The sequence below is a fragment of the Prionailurus bengalensis genome, chromosome A2 (assembly GCF_016509475.1).
Source record: "Prionailurus bengalensis isolate Pbe53 chromosome A2, Fcat_Pben_1.1_paternal_pri, whole genome shotgun sequence".
Lineage (NCBI taxonomy): Eukaryota > Metazoa > Chordata > Mammalia > Carnivora > Felidae > Prionailurus > Prionailurus bengalensis.
This window is the reverse complement of record NC_057348.1, coordinates 85576727-85594508: the sequence shown is the minus strand read 5'-3', so window position 1 is coordinate 85594508 and position 17782 is coordinate 85576727. Positions and strand designations below refer to the sequence as shown.

The following is a 17782-nucleotide window of genomic DNA, read 5'->3' as shown; positions in this document are numbered from 1 at the left end:
CAAACAGTTTAGTAATCCTTTGGCCTTTGATTAATAGATGTCATTGATGGCAATCTGTGCTTTAAAAATTGACTACAAATCTTTACAATTTAAAGTAATCAGGATATTAAGTTGAATCATGGTTGATTTTGATTGGCTTTATCCTTGTGCCCCAAGTTCAATGGAGAAAAAGAAAATAATCATTTTCTTTTTAAAATACATCATCATAAAGAAATTAATCTTCAGTGACAGATTAACATTTCTATTCGTGGTTGCTAACGGTGGCAGAAGCTGTTTAAGACATGCAAAAAATACTGCATGGCATTTCAATCCCTTATTCTGTCTGTATCTGTGTTATCCAGTTCAGTACTTACCAACCACTGGTGGCTGTTTCAATTATAACTAATAATACACATTAGTGCCTCAGCCACATTAGTCACATTTCAAATACTCAATAGCCTAGTGTGGTCATATTTACCATATTGGAGAAAGCAGAAAACATTTCCATCTTCACAGTAGTTTGGTGAACAGCACTAGTCTAGATTTACTTTGCCATTGGCTTGGGCAAGATGCTTAGTGCAGGCTCCAAAGCTTTTAATGTGTAAAATAAGGTAATTTTGTTGATTTTCAGTAATAAATACCACAGTTCCTTAAGCATGTCAAATAAAACCTTTATTCTACGGGTTGCAACAACTCAGCAGTGCTTATTTTGCATTGAAAAACAAAGGTGACACCTAAAACATGTGTTGCAATTTTCTAGTATCGAGAGAGGTAATACACTGTGCATGCTAATAAATAAAACATGGTGATGTTTTCCTTCTACGTATTCTCATTTTGTTTTACTGTTTATGTGGGTGATGCTTTGTGTTTCAACATGTCATATTATATGTAAGAACCTTTGAAAGATTTTAATTTTTGCCCAAAAGAAAAAAATGCTCATTTTCTGTGATTTTTATGACTATTTCTTTTGCAGAATCTTTCACGTAGAAAAACTTATGAACACCAACTTAATATTCATTATGGTTGAGAGCAAAGGGACTTGTCCCTGTGACACACGACTGCTCATACAAGCAGAGCAGACTTGTATCCTTTGACATCAGAAATCCTTGGAATCAAACGCGGTCTTAAAGTAATGCTTCTTTAACCTCGTCACACTGATAATGCTCATCAAGAGAATAACATCCATCACACAGCATGCCGTGATTACCTCACACAGGCAGAATGAACCTCTCATGCAAAATGTGGTTCGAATGTATAGACTAATGATGCCACCCAGGCACCAAGAGGATATGAACAGTTTCTTGCTCATATCATGAGGCTTTGTGGAGGAGGCAGTGCAGGTTTGCAGGTAGATCTGGACATTTCGGCTTGCATGCAGGCAGGGGCAGCTGGCTTGGGAATTTATGGCCATTAGGGAGTAGTGCTGGGTTTTTGCTAGCTGGGACTTGTGTGGCTGGAGAGCTGTCAACATTCCATAGTCAAAAAATGGAGTTGAATATGGTGTACATCTACGCTGAAATATTATTCAGCCTTAAAAAAGAAGGAAGTCCCGTCGTTTGCTGTATCTGCAGTGGCCGTTAACACCAAACTGCTTATGCTTATAAATATGCTAAATGACAGCCCAGTGACTGTTAAAGCATTGTAGACCAGACCACCTGTCCCTTTTTCATTTATTCATGTTGTTTGGGGGGGGGGGGAGCAGGAATAGTCCCAGCTGTGTTTGAAATTGGGGTTTATTGTTACCAATAAGTTTATATTTCTGTCTTGCTACATAGGAGCACCCTTGTGCTCCCTTGTGTTGGTTCACATGTATGGCTCCATCTTATTTGCTCATTTCAGCCACTTCTATCTTTACAGGGAACTGTTGAGTAATTGCATCTGCCAAGGGCCACACCGTGTAGAGTAAAAATAAAAACCACAGTGATCTCTTCATATAGCCACTAGTGTGACAAAAGAATTTATGTGGTGGTTTACTTCCTTAAATCCCTAAGTACTTGAACTAGTCGTGTGGGACTAGACTAATGGCATAGGTGTCTGTTCCTTGCTTTGGGAAATTTTTTTTTTTTTTTAAATTGTGTGGAAAGAACAAGTAATTTCGTATTCCTTAACAAGTTTCTTTAGCTGATGGTCCAGATCCTTGTGATATGGTTAAACAACCCAGATACCGAAAAGGACCCGATGTCTGCTTTGATAACAATGTCTTGGTAAGACCAAAGGTTTATTGTATTAAAATATTCTATCTCAGTAGTCATTGTCTTCAGGAACTTAAGGCAACAAATTACATTTTTAACTCAAACATGATGTCTTAATCATAGTGTTTCTCATTAACATGATGTACTTGCTGGTAGATAGATTTTTCATTTCAATACTGTTCATGGTTAGTGTAAGCTCAACAGTTGCTTCTTCTATCTGTCCTTCCAACAGAAACTGTACTTTCAAACACAATTCCCATCAGTTTACTAACAATCCTAGGTCACCAATCAGATGATTTGAAACATTTTCTCATCAATAGTAATTACAGTAAATGATATTTATGATGTGATTTGCCTCCCTTCATTGATACTCCAATCTTTAAGATACAAAATTTATTTTTACGTGTTTCTTTAGTCTTTATTTGGTATGTTTAAAAATTTGTGACATAGTTTCCTGATATTTTGTAATTCTCCTTTTTTTTTTTAACATGGCTCCTGACTCTGTCATAGATTTGTATTATTTCTCTTAATTGCATTTTTACCTTGCGTGTATTAGACCAGGTCAGTTACAGAGGGCTAAGTTCATAAAATTTTGCAAAACATCTTATGTCATGTAAAGATGATTGCTGCTTTTCCTATAGGTCAGCTGTCTTCCTCCAAGAAACAATCTTCTGACATACTATGCATGTAATCAGCTTTATGTTTTTAAAACCATTTTAATTAAGAAACTTGATTCTCAAATGTAAAGGCCACACCACAATTCTGCCTAATGTGAAAAACGAATTTTAAATACATTTCTCAATTCTGCCTCTTCAAGGTGTGCCTTTGCATTAAGTGGCTTGCATACTCCAATGAGCATACAAACTGAGAGCATAATCATCTTAGGAATTGTTTATTCCCAAAAAATGTCAGATCACCTATTAATGTACGTTTATAGAGGTTGTAATTTATTTAGAATAGACTTGTCTACTATGTACTTATTTACTTAAATACACAGAAAAAAAGGGAATTTTCATAAATATTATCCAGTTAGCTATGATTAGAAGAGGAACAAAAAATAAGTAAAATCAGTAATGAGGAATAAGACTTAAAAAGCAAGAGGTGTTAGCCAGGAAACCCCCGTTATCTCTGCAAGGACTACTGATCATTCCTCTTTGATGGAGAAAGTGATTCCAAGTGGCAGCTAGTTGTTCTTCTCCATTTTATCTGGTTAGACTTCAACACAAATCCAGATATGAGGCCTTTTGTTGTTCAATCTACTCTATTTTCAGGAGTTTGACCCTGTCAAATCATTCCCTTAAGAATGAATGCGGGCCCAAGGATAGTGGTGCTCATTAGGGGAAACTTCACTCATCAACCACTGGTCACCAAAGCCTGAGATTAAATTCACTCAAATCAACTTCAAAGATCACATAAAAACACTATTACCCAAAATGTTTTCAACCTAGGAGACTCTATGTTTTCATCAAGGCGCGAGAAAGATTGGACTGAGACAAATTTTCAGTAATTCAAGTTCCTGTGAATTATACATCCTACTGTGTGTGAAAGTACAGCTCTTGCTCAGTAGCTTAACTTGCTAATAATGTCTTGTGTTCCTTTAGCAGTGAAATGTTTTGGTAATGCTTATTTGCAATGGTCATTGTGACCCTGCTCTGGATGGAGGCTCACATAAACTGCTAACTGCCAGCAAACTGCATGAAATCTCATCTTGTATGTCTTCTTTTCTGTGTTTTCTTTCCTTTTCCTGTACTTGCTACTTTGCCCGTTATTAATAGGATCAACTTATGTGCACAACGAGTCGTGCCTGTACCATGATGTCAGCTCCTATCTCCATTTTACTGCAAGTTTTCATGTGGTGTGGATGGTCAGTCACTTTCTCTAATTTTTCTTTTTGTGTGTGTTTGGCTTGAAATTTTAATAAATAATCCATGTCCCTAAATTCATTATAATAAATATCCTGAAAGCAGGTTTTTCAAATTCCAGTACTAATATTGTTTTGTAAATAGCTGAATTCAAATATGGCTTAAGTTTCTAATCCCAAACTCGGCATATCCTTTTCCTATGTTTATTTAAAAATCAGTATTTTCTTATAAGGTTTTGTATAAAGATTAAATCAGTACGGGAAAAATTTTATGTTTCTTGATGTCTAGCTTTTTACTAAAGAAAAATACCCTGAGGACGATTATTAGAGCTGGTCATCTCAATTTTCAAAAGATGCTGACATTAAATTAATGAGCCATTTCATTTTTATCAAACATTATTTTCTAAGTCAATAATTCTATGCTTTCCTTTCTTTTTAAAACAAATATGACTTAATCAACTTTTTATATTTTTTACTTCCACAATATTGATGCTATTAAAATATTTTAGTACAAGTGCTTCCAATTTCTAAGTTCATTTTACTTAGAATGACTTACAGTATCTAGGCTAAAATTATCACTTATTAACCTGTGACCAATTTCTGAATTATATTATTAGTATGACTGCATAGATGTTGTAGGCCCCAAGCTTGTGTTCATGGTTTCACTTACAGCTTTGCAGTTTCTTCTCTGATGCTCTGGGATCCTCATGGTTAGTGTTACTAGAGCAACTTTGATGGCCTTCTTTCTTCACTGCTCTCCAGGTATTCGTTGATTAGGAAACCACTAGATGGAGATATGGCCATTACTGTGAGTGCTGTGTGCTCATCAGAGGGGGAGAAAAGTGGGATATCAGAGGGAGTCTCAGAAAACTAGTTTTTTAGCTGGGCTAATAACATAATAGTCTTCATGGCACAGGATTCCAAGTGAAAGAAACCTAGCTGACCTGGACACTTAAAAGACCAAAATGAAATGATCCCTCTGCATGAACCTGTGTTTTCAATTGATAGAGAGGTAGCTCTCTGAAGTAATGTTTTGTGGTTATACCATTTACATATGAAAAGTGTAGTGAAATCATAGGTTCCATGTTGTCTTTTTTATACCTGTCTCTATTTGTGATAATAGAAATGAAAGTAAAACATAAAGGTAAAAAATTATCACATTATATTCTCTAGGTGAGGAATAGTATAAATATTTACTCTATTTTCACCTTTGATTCAGAAGTTTACTTCTCAGTCATAGAATTTTTAGGTAAGATTTACAGGCTACAAAACTATAGGTCAGCTCCCTTAGGAGGTAAAAGATTTTTACCTTTACCTTAAAAATCTATAGGTAAGAATGAATTTACTTTTTTTCTTCTAAGACTCTCCCCTCAAAAATATGATTGAATTTTTCTTTGATATTTTTCTTTCTCACCATAACTATAACTTTACCAAGAAAATAAATAGCATTGTGGATTCAGCTGGATGGGATCAGTACATCTTAATGAAATAATTTTTGAAAGATGAAAAGAACACACCAGGGATTTCCTAATATTATTGTGTCCTTGAGGAATATATAATGAATAGTCCTGAGAAGATGATGTAGAGGGCATATACTTTACATTAATAAGACTTAAGTATTTAGAAACACAGTTATCAGTACTGAACAGTGAATCTCGTCTATGCAATGTGAGTGTTTATATGATAATATCAAAAGAAGTATCATTTTCTCTGAAACAATAGAGTTGAAAAAATAATACAAACATTACCAAAAAATACTGAGGATAATGGGCCGTGGTTCCTCACACTGAAGACCAATAGAGGTCAAAGTCTAAGCTTCAATGCTAGTCAAGCTACCCAGGAATGTGTGGTGGGTTAGTTTCTGCTCACAGGAAAGCTGGGATGCTGGTGTCATCTCTGACATTTTCTAATGGATGGTATCTAAGCATTTATAGAATGACTGTGTAAAGATAGGACTCTTGTATCCTGTGCAATCCAAAAAGAGTATCAATTATAGACCACTAGGACTTCATTAAAACCCAAGGGTCCAAGTGAGACCTTTTGACAAGAGCTTTGGGGCAATTTAAGTGGTAAAGAACAAAAGAAAAATAAAGCCACGGTTTATCAAAGCAAGCCAGCCAGTAATATGTATCATCGATAAAGTTCATTATTTTATGCGAACTGCAAACCTAATTTATGAAAGCAGATTACTGGGTACATGAAAAATGAATGTGTAGGTACGTGTATGTAGACAATACACACATGCATTTGTGTAGTTGAACACATATACTACCTACTTCATCAGTTAGTGTGGTTACTGTGTTATGGTGCAGTGTAGGAGAACAAATTGTTTGTTAGATAATTTATTCCTATTAAAAGTCTTAGACTGTGTAGTTCCATCTACCTAAATAATTTTAAAAATACATTTTCTTTGAAGCTGCTGTAGGTGACTTAACTACAGAGCAGTTTAAATTAAAAAGTCAGCCATTATTTGGTGCATGTCTTCACCAGCGATTTGCCTTTTGAACATAATGAGTATAATTCAGAAAATATTGAGCTCTTACTATGTGCAGTTAGTCACCGTGGTGATTCTGGTTGGGGAAAGAAAGGGCAAGTTACATGTTTCACAAGAGAAAATTGAAAATATTTTAGCCACTAGCATGCATGGTCTTAGAGAGCCTTGGGGCAAAGTCATGCATATAAGTACAATTTAGGTGTTGTTTCTTTTAATGAGTAATGAAAAAGGAATTCTCTGCCGATATGTTTATTAGGAGTCTTTTGAGAGAAGTCTCTAGAAGAAAATTGAAAAAATTACCATATTTTAAAAACAAGTACATATAGCCTTAGCACTGTATCATTTTTCTACCTGAGTGTGTTAAACTGAAACAAAGTACCCATCTTTAAAAATCAGACTGATTTACTTGCTTATAATGGTAGTGGGATTTTTGGTCTATCTTTAAGGCGGAGAAAATGCTAATGTTTCTCCCACATCTGTGCATTTGTGATTTAGAATGTATCTCTTATTTCATAGAATAATTTCAAGTCTTGGTGTATGTAGTTGTCCATGCAAAACACATGAGAAAAGATGACAGGAAACTGAAGAGGCAGATTTGTTTGTGTGAAATCAACTTGCAGACTTGAGGGACTCCAAATAACTTATCTCACCTACCCCCTCCCTGACTGCAACAGGCATCATCACATACAGGAAACACAACTGAACAAAAAACACTAGAAATATAAACATAAAAACAATGGAACAGAGTTAGAGATATTTTTTTTCTTTTCATAACACATTTGTTTTGTGTTAACCAGAATTTCTTTGACAAAACATATCCTTACTACATGAATGGGTCTTGCTTGTATACTGATTTTCCATTCCATCACATTAACACGTAATTAACAGCTGGTCAAGAGCCAAGCCTTTACATTACTATTTTATGTTTGCAGTGTTTCTAACTAGGCTGTACCTGTGCTGCTTTATTGACTACCTACTATTCATTTATCAAGTAGTACCATACAACCTGTGTATTAGACCATTCTTCTAGGTGTGAGATTTTGGAGATATATTTATACTAAAAAATATTGTTTTAATCTGGAGTTCAAATGTAAGTGAGCATCCTGTTTCTTTATGTGGTTACCCAACCTAAAGGGAAAACTATTAGAACCAAGAGAAGACCAAGTGTGAAGTCCCTGGGACAGTACACACCTTGACCTGTTGCAGAGACAGACAGTGTTATTGGAGCCGAGTGAGTTGTAGGGGTGGGGAGAGGAATACTAGAAGACAGAGAGGCCGCCAAGCTCTGGACTACTTAAGGCTTTGTAGGCCGTGCTAAGCCATTTGGGTTTTGTTCTGAGAGTGATAAAATGTTTGACCTATGCTTTTAAGGAGACTGTTTTTGGGTTAAAAAAAATTTGTGAAAAAGCAAGAGTAGAAGCCATGAGACACGAGAGGCAGCTTTTGAAGGAGTCTAGGCCAGAAGTGATGGTGACTAAGACACGAGATAGTGAGAAGTGGTAAGTCTGGAGACCTATTTGGAAGCTAAAGTTAAGAGGATGTGCTGGTGGATTACATTGGAAAAAGAGGGGAGGGGAAGGATCACAGATGACTTGTCTTTGCCCTGATCCACTTCTCCTAGAAGTATCATTCAGAAAAAATAGTGTCTTTGGGCAAGTTTGGGGCCTTTCTGAGGCATCAGAGAGGAGAGGCGGCAGAGCTCAATCCCTGCAGAGGTCACAGGAGAATTCAGGTCTGAAGATACAAAGTGTGAGTTTTTGCAGTTCTGGTCCAAGACGGTGACATGGGAAGTGCCAAACTCACTTTATATCACAGACCCGCTAAACCTGTAACTATAAACAAAGCACTTTCCTCTGGAAAAAAAAAAATGGAGAAATGAGGTGAATGACCCATACATATTGGGTGAATGAGAAAACAACCACCCACTATCCCCATAATCCCTACCTCTGGCATAGCAGCATGTAATCAGGAGGGAATTTTTAACTCTTAGCTCTTCCTTGAGGAATGAAGGGTTTGGTCTGAATACCAAGTAGTGGAATTTTAAGGCTTCCAAATGCAAAGTACAGTGTCCCCAATAACTATCTCTGAAAGTCTAATAGGGGGACAAGACCATAGCAAAGAAACAATTGTCAACAGGCTCCCGAGGACTCACTGTAGCTTTCCTTCCAAGGCTTAGAGAAGATGGACCAAACATCAATGCCCTATGCCCAGTCTTTCTCTGATTTAGCACACATTTAGAGGCTGACTGCAGGCCTCCTTAGAGACAGAGGAAGGCAGTGGGCCATGCCTCCACTTTGACCCTGTGACATACTCCAAGTCACTGGTCTGTCTCCAAAGGAGCTTGTGGATCCATTTGGCATTTGGCTTTTAAGACTGCTGCCCAAAAAACACCTCCCTTTATCACTTGGCCATGGTGGCCAGTAGAGCTGATCTTTTTGGGTATTGGGGGACAGTGGCAAATACACAGTTCTTAACAGTAAATTCCCCCAGGGTTCGGCACAGTGAAGGCCAACTAAAATGTTCTTCTCTTAGTCATACCCTAAAAGGGGTGGGTCTATTTACATACCTCAAAAACTATTGCCTCAGGGTTCTGCCTCCAATCAGCCTGCATCCAGGTGCTGAATGAGATCATCCCCAATGGGACACAGACAGTTAAAGGCACACCCCCCACTTATTGGGAGCCACTTCAAGCCTGCAAATCGTAGTGTGTTTTTTCAAATGCACAGAAACCAACACAGAGTCCAGGAAAACGAAGATACAGAAAACTTTTAAAAACAACAAGATACAACTCTACCAACAGCCCTAAAGGAGTTCAAAATAATGGTTATAAAGATGCTCACCAAAGTCAGGAGGAAAATGCAAAAGCTAAATGAGAACTTCAATAAAGACAAAATATTAAAAAGTACAAAAAAGTCAAAGAACTGAATGTAATAAATCACAGTAATAACATAAGAGATAAAAATGACATAAATAGATTTAAAAAAGACCCTTTGACAAAATACATCATTTCATGATAAAAACCTTGGTCAGATGGGGTATGGAGGAACATACTTCAACCTCATAAAGGCCATATATGACAAACACACAGCTAACATTATACTCAGTGGAAGAAAATGTGGAGCTTTAACTCTCAGATCAGAGATGAGCACTGCTCTCATTCAACATAGTGTGGAAGCCCTAGCTCGAATTTTAGGTGAGACAAAGAAATAACGGGTCCAAATAGGGAAGGAAGAAGTAAAGCTGCCAGTATTGACAGAAAAGATGGTTCTGTATACAGAAAAACCCAAAGACTCCCTTAAAAGACTGTTGGCAGCAATCCATAATTTCAGTAAAGTTGCAGGATACAAAATCAACATACAAGTATCAGTTGCATTTCTATACACTAATAATAAAACATCTGAAAAAGAAATAAACTATCCCATTCACAACAGCATCCAAACCAAAGTATTTAGGAGTAACTTCCAGGAAGTGAAAGAGCTGCACAGTGAAAACTACAAGACTTTGCTGAAAGAAAGAACACAAGCATAAATAGATATTAATATTGTAAAATGTCCGTACCACCCAAAGACATCTATGGATTCAATGTAGCCCCCATCAAAATGCCAACAGCATCCACAGCAATAGAAAAAAATAATTCTAAAAATCATATGGACCCACAAAAGATTCAAAATACCATAATAGTCCTGAGGAAAAAGAAAAAAAGCTGCAGGTGTCAGATTTCTGGATTTTAATTATACTATAAACCTATAGTAATAAAAACAGTATAGTACTGGCACAAAAATAGACACATAGGCTAGTGGAATAGAAGAGAGCCCAGAAGGAAACCCTTACATGTATATGGTCAACTAATATTCAGCACAAAAGCCAAGAACACCCCATGGGGAAAGGATAGTCACCAACAAATGGTGCTGGGAAAAGTGAACACATGCAGGGCAATGAAACTGGACCCCTATCTTATACCACTCACAAAAATTAACTCAGAAAAGATCAAAGACTTTAATATAAGACCTGATACTAAATAACATCCTAGAAGACAAAGTAGTAAAGAAGTGCCTTGACATTGGTCCTGTCAATGATTTTTGGATACAATACCAAAAGCACAAAAAACCAAAGCAGAAATCAACAAATGGGACTATGGCAACTTTGAATGCTTCTCCACAAAGAAACAACCAAATGAAAAGGCAACCTACAGAATGGGGGAAAAAATGCAAGCCATGTATAGGAAAAGGAGTTAATATCCAGAATATTTGAAGAACTCATTAAAGTTTTAAAAAAAAACAATTAAAAAATGGGCAGGAAACTAAATAGACGTGTTTTCAAAGATGACATCAAAATGGCCAACAGCTACATGAAAAGATGTTCAACATTACTAGTCATTAGGGAAAACAAATCAAAACCGCACACTTCAGCTTTAAGGACACACACCTTAAAGTATGTGAAAGTAAATGGATAGAAAAATATATTCCATGCAAATGGAAATCAAAAGAAAGCTGGGGTAGCTATACCTGGACACAAAAGACCTCAAGACAAAAACTGTACTAAGAGACATAATCATTATATATTGATAAAGGGTTCAGTCAAAAGTGGATATAACATTTAGAAATATTTATGCACCTGATATAAAGGGGCTTAAAGATAGTATGGCAAATATTAACAGACCTAACAGGAGAAGTAGGCAGCAATATAGTAATAGTAATAATACTAAACAGGAAACTTCAGTCACCCACTTTCATCAATGGATAGATAATCCAGACAGAAAATGAATAAGCAAACACTGGAATTAAATAACCCATTAGATCACATGGATTTAAGTGACACTTACAGAACATTCTATCCAAAAGCAGCATTCTATACTTTGTTCTGAAATGAACATGGAACATCTTCCAGGATAGAACATACGTTAAGTCACCAAAAAAGCCTTAATAAATTTGAGAAGATTAAAATCCTAGCAAACATCTTCTCTGGCCACAGTTGTATCACACTAGATCTCAACAATATAAAGAAAACTGTACAATTCACAAATATGTGGAGATTAAACAATACGCCACTCAACAGTCATGGGTCAAAGAAGAAATCCTAAGGGAAATTACACACACACACACACACACACACACACACAAATGAGACAAATTAAGATGGAAATACACTGAACCAAAACTATTGGCAAGCAGCAAAGCAGTTCTAAGAGGAAAGTTTATAGTGATAAACACCTATATTAAGAATAGACAGGGGCACCTGGGTGGCGCAGTCGGTTAAGCGTCCGACTTCAGCCAGGTCACGATCTCGCGGTCCGTGAGTTCGAGCCCCGCGTCAGGCTCTGGGCTGATTGCTCAGAGCCTGGAGCCTGTTTCCGATTCTGTGTCTCCCTCTCTCTCTGCCCCTCCCCCGTTCATGCTCTGTCTCTCTCTGTCCCAAAAATAAACGTTGAAAAAAAATTAAAAAAAAAAAGAATAGACAAACATCTTAAATAAATTTACACCTCAAGGATTAATAGCAAATGAAGCCTAATGCTAGGAGGTAGGAAATAACAAAAATCATGGCAGAAATAAGTGAAATAGAAACCAAAAAGACAATACATTGCAATTAACTGTTTTTTTTAAAAGAAAAACAAAACTTTAGTGAGACTTACCAAGGAAAAGAGGATTAAAATAAAACTAGGAATGAAAAAAAGACATTAAAATTGTTATCACAAAAAATAGAAGATGATAAGAAAGTACTATATAAACAATACATGGCAAAAATTGGGAACTCTAGAAGAAATTGATAAATTCCTAAAAAATATGGAGCCTATCAAGAGTGATTCATGAAGAAATAGAAAATCTGAACATATCCATTACTAGTAAGCAGATCGAATCAGCTATCAAAAACCTCCCAACAATCAGAAGCCAAAGACCAGATGGCTTCACTGGTGAGTTGAACCAAACATTCAAAGAAGAATTAATACCAATCCCTCTCAAACTCTTCCAAAAATATAGCAAGAGGGAACACTTTCAAGCTCATTTCACAAAGCCAGCCTTACCATACTACCAAAACCAGACAAGAACACTGCAAGAATAGAAAGTTACAGGCTAGTATCTTTGAAGAACCTAGATGCAAAAATCCTCAAGAAAATGTTAGCAAGCTGAATCCAACAACACAAAACCATATACCATGATTAACTGGGATGCAAGGACAGTTTCAGATTCATAAATGAACCAGTGTGAACCATATTAATAAAGTGAAGGGGAAAAGAAAATCGTATGATCTCAATAAATGCAGACAAAGCACTTGCAAAATTTAACATCCACTGTGATTAAAAACCCTTAACAAAGTTGGTATATATGATCTGTACTTCAACAAAATAAAGGCTCACAGCTATCATCCATAATGGTAAAATAAGAAGAAGCTAACAGCCAAGCACCAGAAACTAACAGCTTCTCCTCTAATGCCATGAATAAGACAAGGATGCCCATTCTTGCCACTTTCTTTAACGTAGTACTGTAAGTTCTAGGCAGAGCAAATACGCAAGAAAAATAATAGGCATCCAAACTGCAAAAGAAAAAATTATCTCTATTTGCAGATGGTATGATATTGTATAGAAAACCCTAAGAAATCCACTTATTCAAATAAATTTAGTAAAATTTCAAGATTAAAAAAAATGTAAAAAATGAGTTCTATTTTATACACTAACAGAAGTTGTTAAAATAATTTCATTTATAATTCTGCCAAAAAATCAAATACTTAGTAAATTTAACCAAGGGGGTAAACACTAAAAACTATAACATAAAAGAACTTGAAAAATAAAGGGAAAGATACTAGTTCTCATGAATTAGCATATTGTTAAAATGGGGTCGCCTGGGTGGGTCAGTCAGTTGGGCATCTGACCTTGTTCAAGCCCCATGTCAGCCTCTGTGCTGACAGCTCAGAGCCTGAAGCCTGCTTCAGTTTCTTTGACTCCCTCTCTCTGCCCCTCTCCCACTCATGCTCTGTTTCTGTCTCAAAAATAAATAAGTATTTAAAAAAATTTTGAAAAAGAATATTGTTAAAATGTGCATACCATACAAAGCAATCTACAGATTCATTGAAATTCCTATCAGAATTTCAATAACATTTTTCACTGAAATACAACAAATGATTCTAACATATGTATGAAACCACAAAACCGTTAACAGGCAAAGCAACCTTGAGAAAGAAGAACAAAGCTGGAGACATCACACTTCTTGATATGAAACTATATTATACAAATACATTAATCAAAACAGTGTGGTACTGGCACACACAGACACACAGATCAATGTAACAAAACAGCCCAGGAGTAAACCCACGTATGTATGTTCCATTAACTTATGACAAAGGAGCCAAGAATGTATGATGGGAAAGAACAGTCTCTTCATTACATAGTGCTGATGGGGCACCAGGGTAGCTCAGTAGGTTGAGCATCTGACTCCTGATCTCAGCTCAGGTCATTATCGCAGGGTCATGGGAGCCAGCCCTGCACTGGGCTTCACACTAAGCATGAAGTCTGCTTTAGACTCTCTCTCGTTCCCCCTCTGCAGTTCTCCCCTGTTTGCACTCCCTCTCTCTAAAAATTAAAAAAAAAAAAAAAGTACTGGGAAAACTGAAAGCCCACACACAAAAGAATAAAAATGGACCACTATCTTACACTGTCAACAAAAGTCAACTGAAAATGGATTAACTACTTGAATGTAAGACCTGAAACCATAAAACTCCCAGAAGAAAACCTAGGAAGCAATCTTGTTGACATCGGTTTTGACAACTATTTCTTTTCTTTTTTTTCTTTTTTTTTTAAATTTGATCCCAACGGCAAAAGCAAGAAAAGCAAAAATCAACATGGGACTACATCAAAATTAAAAGTTTCTGCACAGCAAAGGAAACCAATAAACTTGAAAGGCAATACACAAAATGGGAGGAACTGTTTGCAAATTATGTATCTGATAAGCGACCAGTATCCCAAATGTATAAAGAAATCAAGTCGGATAATATCAAAAGAAATCTGATTAAAGAGCTGACAGAGAATCTGAGTAGAATTTTTCCCAAATTCCTATGAATGGGCAACAGGTCCAAGCACACCTTATTTTACTGCACTTTGCTTTTATTGCACTTTACAGATACTGCATTTTTTTTTTAACAAATTGAAGGTTTGTGGCAACCCTGCCTCAAGCAAATATATTTGTGCCATTTTCCAACAGCATTTGCTCACTGGTGTCTTTGTGTCACATACGGTTTTCACAGTGTCTTTGATAGTACCATTCTAATTGTTTGGGGGCACCACAAACCACACCCATTTAAGACAACACACTTAGGAAATGCTATTTGTGTTCAGAAAGCTCTACTGACCAGCCATTTCCCCAGCTCCTTTTCTCTCCTTGGGCTTTGCTATTTCCTGAGACAAAATGATCTTGAAGTGAGGCCACTTAGTAACCCTACACTGGTCACTAAGTGTTCAAGTGAAAGGAAGAGTCACATGTCTCTTACCTTAAAAGGTAGTGAGGAAGCTATGTCAAAGGCCAACACGTGCTGAATGCTAGGCCTCTTGTGCAAAACGTTTGGTCAAGTTGTGGATGTAAAGGAAAAGTTCTTAAAGGAAATTAGAAGTAAAAGTGCTATTTCAGTGAACACACAAATGGTTAAAAAAAAAAGGCAAAGTTTTAGGGGTCTGCATAGGAGATCAATCTAACCACAACATTACCTAAGCTGAAGCCAAATCCACATCAAGGCCCTAATTTTCTTCCTTTCTGCGAAAGCTGGGAGAGAGGAGGAAGCTGCCAAAGAAAAGTTTGAAGCTAGCAGAGGTTAGTTCATGAGATTGAAGTGAAGAAGCCAGCTCCATAACATAACAGTATAAGGTAAAACAGCAAGCTATCCAGAAGATCTAAGTAGGTAATTAATGAAAATGGCTACAGTAAGTGAGAGATTTTCAATGTAGAAGAAATAGCCTTCTATGAAACAAGATGCCATCTAAATCCTTCATAGCTACAGACGAGAAGTCAACGCCTATCTTCCAACAATAGACCATATCTCTTGTTAGGGGCTAATGAGCTGGTGGCTTGAAGTTGAAGTCACTGTTCATTGACCCTTCTGAAAATCCTAGGGTTCTTAAGAATTAGGCTTGATTTACTCTGCCTGTGTTCTCTATCCATGGACAACAAAGCTTGGATGACAACACATCTGTTTACAACACGGTTTACTGAATATTTGAAGTCCACTGTTGAGACCTACTACTGAGGAGAAAAAAATCCTTTCAAAATGTGACTACTTACTGAGAATGCACCTGGTCACCCAAGAGCTATGACAGAGATGTATAGTGAGATACATGTTGTGTTCATGCCTGCTAACACATCATTTTGCAGCCCATGGATAAAGGAGTAATTTCCACTTGTCCAAGTCTTGTTATTTAGGAAATACACATTTTGTAAGCCTATAGCTGTCACAGATACTCCTCTAATGGATCTGGGCAAACTTTATTGAAAACTTTCTGGAAAGGATTCACCATTCTAGATGTTATGAAGAACATTCACAATTCAAGGGAGAAGCCAAAATATCAACATGAACATGAGTTTAGAAGAAGTTGATTTGAACCCTCATAGATGACTTTGAGTGGTTCAAGAATGCCGTAGAGGAAGTAAGTGCAGATGAGGTAGAGACAACAAGAAGAGTAGAATTACAAGTGGAGGCTGAAGATGTAACTGAATTGCTGCAATCTCATGATAAAACTTGAATGGATGGAGAAGATGTGGCATATATATACATACACACACACACACACACACATATATATATATATATATATGCATACACACACAATGGAATACTACTTGGAGAACAAAAAGAATGAAATCTTGCCATTTGCAATAACATGGATGGAATTAGAGCATATTATGATTAGCGAAATAAGTCAGAGAAACACAGCTATCATATGATTTCACTCAGGTGGAATTTAAGAAACACAATAGATGAACATAGGGGAAGGGGAGAAAAATACGACAAAAACAGACAGGGAGACAAACCATAAGAGACTCTTAAATACAGAGAAGAAACTGAGTGTTGCTGGAGAGAGGCAGGGGTTGGGGGAATGTGCTAAATGGGTGATGGGCATTAAAGAAGGCACTTGTTGGGATGAACACTGTGTGTTACAAGGAAGTGATGAATCACTGTGTTCTATACCTGAAACCACGACAACACTGTATGGTAAATAACTTGAATTTAAAGAAATTTTTTTAAAAACTTGAATGAATGAAGGTTTAATTCTTATGGATGAACCAAAGTAGTTTCTGGAAATAGAATGTTGTACTCCTGGTGAAGATTCTGTGGCTATTTTTGAAATGACAACAGAGGAGTTGGAATGCTACGTAAACTTAGTTGATCATGCATCAACAGGATTTGAGAGGATTGACTTTAATTTTGAAAGAAGTTCTGTTGTGGGCACAATACTACCAAACAGCATCCCAGACTGTAGGGAAATTGTTCTTGAAAGGAAGCATCCATCAATGCAGCAAACTTTTTGTTGTCTTATTTTAAGAAATTGCAATAGCCATTCAGCAACTACCACCCTCATCAGTCAGCAGCCATCATCAATCGTGGCAAGACCCTTGACCGGGGGGGGGGGGGAATTATGACTCCCTGAAAGCTCAGATGATGATTAGCATTTTTTAGCACCAAAGTATTTTTTAAAATTAAGGTATGTACTTTTTTAGACACAAGGCTATTGTACACTTAAGAGACTACACTATAGTGTAAACATAACTTTTATATGCACTGGGAAACCAAAAAATTCATTTGAGTAGCTTTATTGAGATATTCACTTTATTCGATATCTACAATTGGAACTGAACCTGCAGTATATCCATCTTATGTCTATATGTGAAAGAGGCTCAGCATCACTTAGGAGATACGTGCAAATCTAAACTTCAATGAGATATCACCTCACACATGCTAGAATGGCTATTATCAAAAAGACAAGAGATCACCATTATGGCAAGGATGTGGAAAATGGGAGTCCTGTGTGAGGGACCACTATGAAAACTGGTATGGAGGTTCCTCAAAAAATTAAAAATATAACTATGAATCAACCACTTGAAGAAAACGAAAACACTAATTAGAAAAGACATAGGGACCTCTGGGTGGCTCAGTCGGTTAAGCATCCAACTTCAGCTCAAGTCATGATCTCACAGTTCCTGGGTTTAGACCCACATTGGGCTCTGTGCTGACAGCTTGGAGCCTGCTTCAGATCTGTGTCTCTCTCACTCTCTGCCCCTC

At 36.8% G+C, this 17782-nt stretch overlaps 1 protein-coding gene across 9 annotated transcripts in view; it reads left to right on the top strand.

Moving 5' to 3' along the window:
* Window positions 1–17782, top strand: part of CACNA2D1 (calcium voltage-gated channel auxiliary subunit alpha2delta 1) — a 496257-nt gene that overhangs the window by 471824 nt on the left and 6651 nt on the right. For all 9 annotated transcript variants that reach the window (XM_043588719.1, XM_043588713.1, XM_043588716.1 and 6 more), the window contains 2 exons: window positions 953–1062; window positions 2101–2183. In XM_043588719.1, coding sequence (XP_043444654.1) covers window positions 953–1062; window positions 2101–2183 — 193 coding nt within the window. The remainder of the gene's footprint in view (window positions 1–952; window positions 1063–2100; window positions 2184–17782) is intronic.